This window comes from Alosa sapidissima, chromosome 11, assembly GCF_018492685.1.
Source record: "Alosa sapidissima isolate fAloSap1 chromosome 11, fAloSap1.pri, whole genome shotgun sequence".
Taxonomy (NCBI): Eukaryota; Metazoa; Chordata; class Actinopteri; order Clupeiformes; family Clupeidae; genus Alosa; species Alosa sapidissima.
The window spans coordinates 32,284,962-32,292,461 of record NC_055967.1 but is presented as its reverse complement, the minus strand read 5'-3'; the positions used below and the strand labels follow the sequence as shown (position 1 = coordinate 32,292,461).

Genomic DNA, 7,500 nt, shown 5'->3' with positions numbered 1-7,500 from the left:
AGATCTGGACTTGTTTGTTTTGCAGGGCGCAGCAAATTCCCTGTGATTCACAGACACACCAAAACGCGCAATCTTATCACGAGTGTGACAAACAACTCGCCCCGGTCTACTGCCACCAGTGTAGAGCATACACAGAGACAGCTTTTCCTGCCCTTATAAGGACACAGCATACAAGGACCCATTTGGGGAAGAGCCTTGGAAATGACAAGGAGAGGGGTTGTGGGGTGGAGGAAGAGGCAGGGTGGGGGGGGGGTGGAGGATGGAGACTCCAGGATGTGTGTGCGTGCGTGCATGCGTGCGTGCGTGCGTGCGTGCGTGTGTGTGTGTGTGTGTGTGGAGTAGAGTGTGTGAAGGGTAAAAGGGGTGTTTGGATTCCTCCCGGGGCCAGAAGGGGTCACCACAGGGCCAGGAATGTTCCCACGAAACTCAACACCCAGCGACCGCTTTCCCACCAGACCCAAGGAACCCCCCACCCCCCCCACACACACACACACACATACACAGACACACACAAACACACACACACAAACACACATACCCCAAACCCTGTTTCTCCCTACTTCCTGGATAGAGATGCTGAGACGTGCTGGACGTTTGACTGGGTTTTATGGTTTCCCTGTGGAAAAAGGCATGATTTTGTGGCAAGGTCTGGCATTCGCCTACGCCTACCATGCAGTGTCAATCATCTGAAGTTGTTCTCAGTGTGCCTAGTGTTCTCAGTGAGTGTTTACCCTCTCCAAGCGCGCGTGTGTGTGTGTGTGTGTGTGTGTGTGTGTGTGTGTGTGTGTGTGTGTGTGTGTGTGTGTGTGTTGTTTTTTTAAGCATTGACCTGAATGTGAAACCACCAGTGCTGCCACCGCTCCACCCATCCCATCCCAGCCCTGAGCATCCCTCCGGCCCGCCCCTCTGTAGGCCTTGGTTGGGGAGGACTGTTAAAGAGCCTGGGGATGAATTCCATGTAGCCTTGTTATCACAGCAGCATCCCTCCCTCCGAGAGTGGGAGTGGTATCTTTTAGATGGCGTGGCGGTCATAGCATTCCAGAGGACTCCATATCTACATTTACATTTACATTTGCATGTGTTCTTTTGGCAGACACTTTTATCCAAAGTGACTTAGAATAGAAGTAGAAGTAGAATAACATGTAAGATATATAAGATGAGACCTTATCTTGGACTATCTCTCTTTACAATGTAAAATCAGGTCTCCACTATAGCAGGCAGCCAAGTATGAGGAATAGTGCAAGTGTTTTACGACATGAGAGGTTAAAATTAACTTCATTCCATTTTTGGTAACTGACAGATGCTTCAAACATACTCCTCTGCCACGATGACCAAAGGGGAGATGCTGTAGTGCTGGCTAGCATCAGTGAGAGCATGGTTTCACTTAGCAGCAATCCCCCTTGAACAGCAGATGAAATTATACGCTTTCACAGTACTTTGTCACGTCGAATAAAAGCATCTGCTAAATGACTGAAATAAAAGCCATGGAGAACCCTGCAATATAAAAAGATGAATTGCTCTTTTTCCACCCATATTTTCCCAAGTCCGTCAGCTCATCTCATTCCGCCAGCGGGCTGCATTCTACCTCCAGCGGCCGTCCCGTCCCGTCCCGTCCCGTAGGAATGGTGCGGTGCAGGCAGAACTGCCGGTCGCGGTTCCAGGGGTAAAATTGGCGGCGGGTCGGTGGCCCGGCCGGCCCCGAGTGGTTGTCTGGGCCTGGTTGTGGTCAGCCCGGGCAGCGGCAGACCGGGCGGAGAGGGTATTTTTGCCTCCCAAACAATCTGCTCTGTTTGTCAAACATCCCCATTCAACCCCTCTTAGATTACAGCTGAAAGACAGAGTCAACATTTTTGTGGTTTTTCTCCGCGCGCTCACCCTTCTCTCCCTTCTCTCCCCTCTCGTTCGCTCCCTGTCTGTTTGTCGCAGTTATGCGCTAGATTTGGCTCCTGAAGCATTCTTTTGGAATTGGAAGGGAGGAATGTCACCCACCCCACCCCCTCCTTCTCCTATAGTCCGTGTACATGTATTTCTCCCATGGTTCTCAGCAGGCACCTTCTGAGCACAAAGCTACCAAGGGTGACTAACACACTAAAACAGTGAGCCTTGAAATACACAGCTTTTTTTTTTTTAAACACCAAAAGGGCTCATCCAAAAATAACTTGACCTTCACTAAAGTGTAGTCCAGCACATCAAGCGACATCTTAACCTCTTCAGCAGCGTAAAAGCGTTGGTTGCAGTCCTCTCTCACTGTTCCCATCACCTGAACGCTAGAGAGCCTGTCCTTGGGCTCATGCTGTTGCGGTGGCTGTGGTGAAGTGGTCCTTCACCCTGACGCTTCACAGTGGACTGTGGTGTAAACGGAGGGTAGACCACACACCAAGTGTCAGGTACACTTGCACTTGAACCCCCTTCTCCACTGCTGCATGAGGTTTTTTTTGTTGTTGTCATAGCTGTTAGAGTTTTATAAATGTTGACATTAGAAGCAATTGCCTGAATGCACTGACATTTTACAGAGGTGTCTCTGAAATATCTCTGTCTCTCTGAGATGTGATGGTTTGTGTGAATGAGGCTGGAAAATGCAAGCAATTGGGTTTCTGTGGATCATCTCTAGTCGGGTTTGGCATCTCGCCTTAGTAGCGAGACTCGGGTTTCCATGTAAAACTGAATTGGGAACTGCTCTCTGTTCTTCTGCAGGTTGAGCAGTCCAAAGTCCTGGTGAAGGAAGGAGGTGTCCAGCTCACACTGACCATTGTAGACACACCAGGATTCGGAGATGCAGTGGACAACAGCAACTGGTGAGCTGCTCGGCTCGGAGTTTAGCCGTTCAAGAAGAATATAAACTTAGTTAAGAATACTGATACATAGGTATTTTTTAATATTGTTAATTGTAAATTTAAAATGTATTATAAGAAATAGAATGCAATAATGAGATATTGTCCAACCATTAGCCTCTCTTTTATAGGTGACACTGTTAAAAAGCGATTCTGAGGGATTGTCTGTGGCACCTCCAAATATGCTATTTTTAATCTCCCCCTCTCTTTTCATCCCCCTTCTCTGTTGCCCTGGTATGTAGTTGGCAGCCAGTTATCAACTATATTGACAATAAGTTTGAAGACTTCCTGAATGCAGAGTCACGCGTCAACCGAAGACAGATGCCTGACAATCGGGTCCACTGCTGCCTGTACTTCATCGCCCCCTCTGGCCATGGGTGAGTCCAGCAGCTTTCACAAAAATGCATATTGTCAAATGCTCCCAAAAATACCACCAGGCTGTAGGGACACGTCCTTTCAGGATGCGTGTGTGTGTGTGTGTGTGTGTGTGTGGTTAGTATATGTGCATTTCTGTGGATGTGTTTGTGTTAAAACGAGGAAGTTGGAGAGAAAGGGAACCAAATATAGATGCAGGCTACCAGTATAGTGACCGAAAGCTTATATAAGAGCCATAGAGGCCATGCTGCAATGCCTTTGCCTGCATCCGCCTTGGCCAATCGTATGGCAGCTGGCTGCCGTGAGGCCTCCCTACCCACAGTCCTCTGGGTGCTTCTCTGTTGCGCGCCTTTATTTTTAGCTGGGAAAATATGGCAGCCGCGTTTGATGCCAGTCATGCAGACACAACCCCTTATTCTGCTGTCAGCTCCTTTTATCTCTGTGTTTTGTCAATTAAAAAGCATTTATATTGGAATGAAACCCAACACAGCCCAGTGTATTATTCATTCTCAATATGTCGGATTCATCAAAAGAGAGATTATCACTTTACAGAATTGTTGATGTTCATGTTCAGTATTGCTATTTATTTATTTATTTTTCTTTGGGAATTGTCTTCTAGTGGGCCTCTCTCTTGATGTGCAACCCCAGTCAGCCCCCTAGACCCCCCCCCCCCACACACACACTCCTCCCCCACCAGTTAGCAGTGAGAACAGAGTCCTTTGTCCTGCTGCTTGTTAGTGGGGAATGGACAGTGCATGGGAACGAGGCACAAAAAGGCCGATGGAGGAGAGACTTGGTGATGGAGGAGACACCAGCAGTAGTGTTGTGATGAGGAAATCTTGCCAAGTGGCCCAAGTGAAGTCCTTTTGTGTTGGTGTCTTTTTATGTGTGCTGTTTGTATGTGTGAAGATTGATAGGGTTTGCGCTGGTTTATGTCATCAGAATGGGGTCATTCAGGAGCACAAGGCCTCGGTTGTCTGTGGCGTGTGAGGGGACGAGGCCGTCTTCATCCAGATGTGATGTGTGTGTGTGTGTGTGTGTGTGTGTGTGTGTGATGTGTACGGGGTGTGAAAGATGCTCTAAAGTGTTATTTTTGCTCAACGTCAAAAACAGATACAGACACAGATGGAACCTAAGTCCATTCACTGCCTTGATTTTGTCCGTTATTTTGTCCATTCACTTCAAGCTTATACGTGAATACGTACGAAATGGATGAACGTATGAAACAAATACACCTATTTGCATGTGAAAAGGGAGCATAAAGTAGGCTTAACCCTTCATGGGTGTGCAGGGCCAGGCAACGCAAGTTCATCTGCTGTGTGTAGCACAGTTCATAGGCAGAAGCAATTTAGTGTGCTTTACATTAATAAAAGCAAAAAGGACAGATATAAACAGATTAAAAAAATACAGTTAATTGTGAATAACATAAAAGACATGGAATTAAAAACGCAGACTAACGCTGTACCAATGTGCCTCTGGAATAAAGAATACAGACTAACGCTGTACCAATGTGCCTCTGCTCAGCCTGAAGCCTCTGGATATCGAGTTTATGAAGCGCCTGCACGACAAAGTCAACGTGATCCCACTCATCGCCAAGGCCGACACACTCACGCCAGAGGAGTGCCAGCTCTTCAAGAAACAGGTGTGTGTGTTTGTGTATGTGTGTGTGTGAGAGAGTGCAGGTGTATGTACAGTATGTAATATACGAGTGAATGTGTGTGTTCACATGAGCTGAGCCTGCATGTTCTTCGCTCTCTCTCAGATTATGAAGGAAATCCAGGAACACAAGATCAAGATATACGAGTTTCCGGACACAGACGACGATGAGGACAGCAAGCTTATCCGCAAGATCAAGGTGAACAGCCACAAACAAGCTCCTAAATAGATAAACAAACAAGCAAGGACTGACACATGTGGCTGTCCTGTGGCTCTCTGTGCTTGTCGATACCAATCAGCACGCCTAGTGTTGACGGCCGATATATTTAGCCTCTTCCTCAGCCCGCCTAGTGTTGATGGCCGATATAGTTAGCCTCTTCCTCAGCGCGCCTAGTGTTGATGGCCGATATAGTTAGCCTCTTCCTCATGGACGCTGCGTCTGCCTCTGTCTCTATTCTGCAGGACCGCATGCCGTTGGCCGTGGTGGGCAGTAACGTAGTGGTTGAAGTCAACGGCCGCAAGGTCAGAGGCCGCCAGTATCCCTGGGGCGTGGCAGAAGGTATGTGTCCAGTGTCGAGTGTCTGTGTGTGTGTGTGTGTGTGTGCGCGTGTGTGAATGATTCTTAATGATTGCATTTGTATGTACTGTGTATGTGTTTAGATGGAGTGATTTTTTTGCATTGTGTCGAAATTGAAATCACCCCAAAAGCTTCAGCAGGACTGGTGTCTTTCTCTACTGTAAGTATGCATCAGTTTAAATAGTGAAAAGCACACAGGTCCTGCTGCCAAAGCTTTAGGGAGTTTCTGCCTGCTGTGTGATGAGAAATGGGAGGGAAAGGGGCCCTATGGAATGCTGGGAGAGTGGTATTTCCACCTGGGTTCCAAGGACGCCCTCCCACCAACCCCTCCTTCCAGGGCGGAGTGTACATCAGGGATTCTGGAAAAGGGTGGCACCGGTGCATCATGGGCATTGTAGTTATTTCTGGCAGTGATGATTTTTATTTATTTATTTTATTTTATTTTATTTATTTTTTTTCTTCCCTCACATCCCCTCCACCAGCCTCCACCAGCCTTCCCCCTTCTCTTCTTCATCAGCCACAACAACTTTTAAATGGATGTTGTTTTTGTTTCGTTGATATTGTGCACTGTTTTGTCTTATTTTTGCCTTTTATGATTTTATAAGAAGCCTCCTCCCCCTGAAAAATGTGTGTGTGTGTGTGTGTGTTTGTGTGTGTGTGTGTATTTGCGTGTGTTTGTATGTGTGTGAGTGTATGTGTGTGTGTTTTTTGGCCATTTTGAATCGTTGTGATGTGGGTGAATCCTTGTATCAGTCTTTCACTTTTTTCATTCTTCCTTTTTTTGTTTCTTTCTCTTTTTTCTTTGTTCTGTTCCATGACTGACAGAGGGCATTTTTGGTAAACCATCTCTCACTTTTATATGCCACCTTTTGCAACCCTCACCCCCATCACCTCAAACTTTCAGCCCAGTCCTCCCCCTAGCCCTTTCACCTTTTATGTTGCTGTGACCGTAGGTCAAAGGTCATCCTTGGGGCTCTTGCTGGTCATAAAGAAACTGATAAGTCATCCTGTGCTATTTGCTAGTTACATACGTAGAGCCAAACATCTCTCTCCCTCTCTCTGTCTCTCTCTCTCTGTCTTTTTCTCTCTGTCTCTCTCTCTCTCGCTGTCCTGTTAACCGTCATATACCTAGCAGACTAGTCCATGATCCCTGTGTTCTGTTTTGTGTGGACTGATGCCTCATCCAGAGCTGCATGCTTGGCACAACCCCTCAGCTTCCTGTCCACCTTACTTCCTGTCATGTGCAGATTTAGTGTTGCACACGCGGGCAGTATACTGGCCAGTCTCTCATGCACAGTAATGTAAGTGGACTGAACTATTTCAGAACTCCACGCAGGGCATGATGGAATCCATCCTTTGCTGTTGCACAACTCAAGGTCAGTCGATCCGTGTCGATCGTGCACTTAATTACTTTGCACGCTACACAGCGCATTTGGTTGTGTGTCCCAGTTGTCCCAAAGACCACATCGATTTGAACAATGTGGGCATCAGAGTCTCTGTGCTGTTGACTGAAGGATTGACACTTCCACCTGTCTGACCTAACCACAGGTGTAGAGCTTCTTAAAACAAGAAATACATCAATAATTTACTGCTCCTCTTGGAATTTTTTGTTTTGTTTTGTTTTGTTTTGTTTTTTCCCCCTCCGCCAAGTAGAACTACAAATCCCATCATGCCATCACTCCCACAACCCCCCGTGGTCCTCTCCTCCCCCTCCACACTCCAGTCATCAGTCAGGCCGCTGACCTCCGACCTCGTGCTTGTCCTCATTGCTCATGTAATCCCACTACCCAGCCATTCTGAGTCACTGTAGACAGATAGGCTCACGGCAGGTCAAGGGTCACCCCTCTGCTCCTCCTCCTCCTCCTCCTCCGGGAGCCAATCAGGTAGGTCCGAGCTCTTAACGTGCACTTTCGGGCGTGGTGGTCCGAGACTTGGAGCGCGGTGGTCCTCGTAGTTGGCCCCCGTCACGTTCCACGCTGGATGAAGAGAACAGAGGCCTCATCGCTGTCCTTTTCCAGAATCCCACTCTTTAACCGATTACTGATCGTGTGTGTGTGTGTG

General features: G+C 47.5%; 1 protein-coding gene across 7 annotated transcripts in view; it reads left to right on the top strand.

The window, feature by feature from the left end:
• The window catches only part of sept15 (septin 15), a 30,280-nt gene that overhangs the window by 16,971 nt on the left and 5,809 nt on the right, over window positions 1–7,500 (top strand). For 4 of the 7 annotated variants that reach the window (XM_042109458.1, XM_042109457.1, XM_042109455.1 and 1 more), the window contains exons 4-9: window positions 2,695–2,795; window positions 3,074–3,208; window positions 4,731–4,848; window positions 4,969–5,061; window positions 5,325–5,421; window positions 6,265–6,276. In XM_042109458.1, the coding sequence (XP_041965392.1) occupies window positions 2,695–2,795; window positions 3,074–3,208; window positions 4,731–4,848; window positions 4,969–5,061; window positions 5,325–5,421; window positions 6,265–6,276 (556 nt within the window). The remainder of the gene's footprint in view (window positions 1–2,694; window positions 2,796–3,073; window positions 3,209–4,730; window positions 4,849–4,968; window positions 5,062–5,324; window positions 5,422–6,264; window positions 6,277–7,500) is intronic. The other 3 variants (XM_042109461.1, XM_042109459.1, XM_042109456.1) reach the window with 1 other exon arrangement.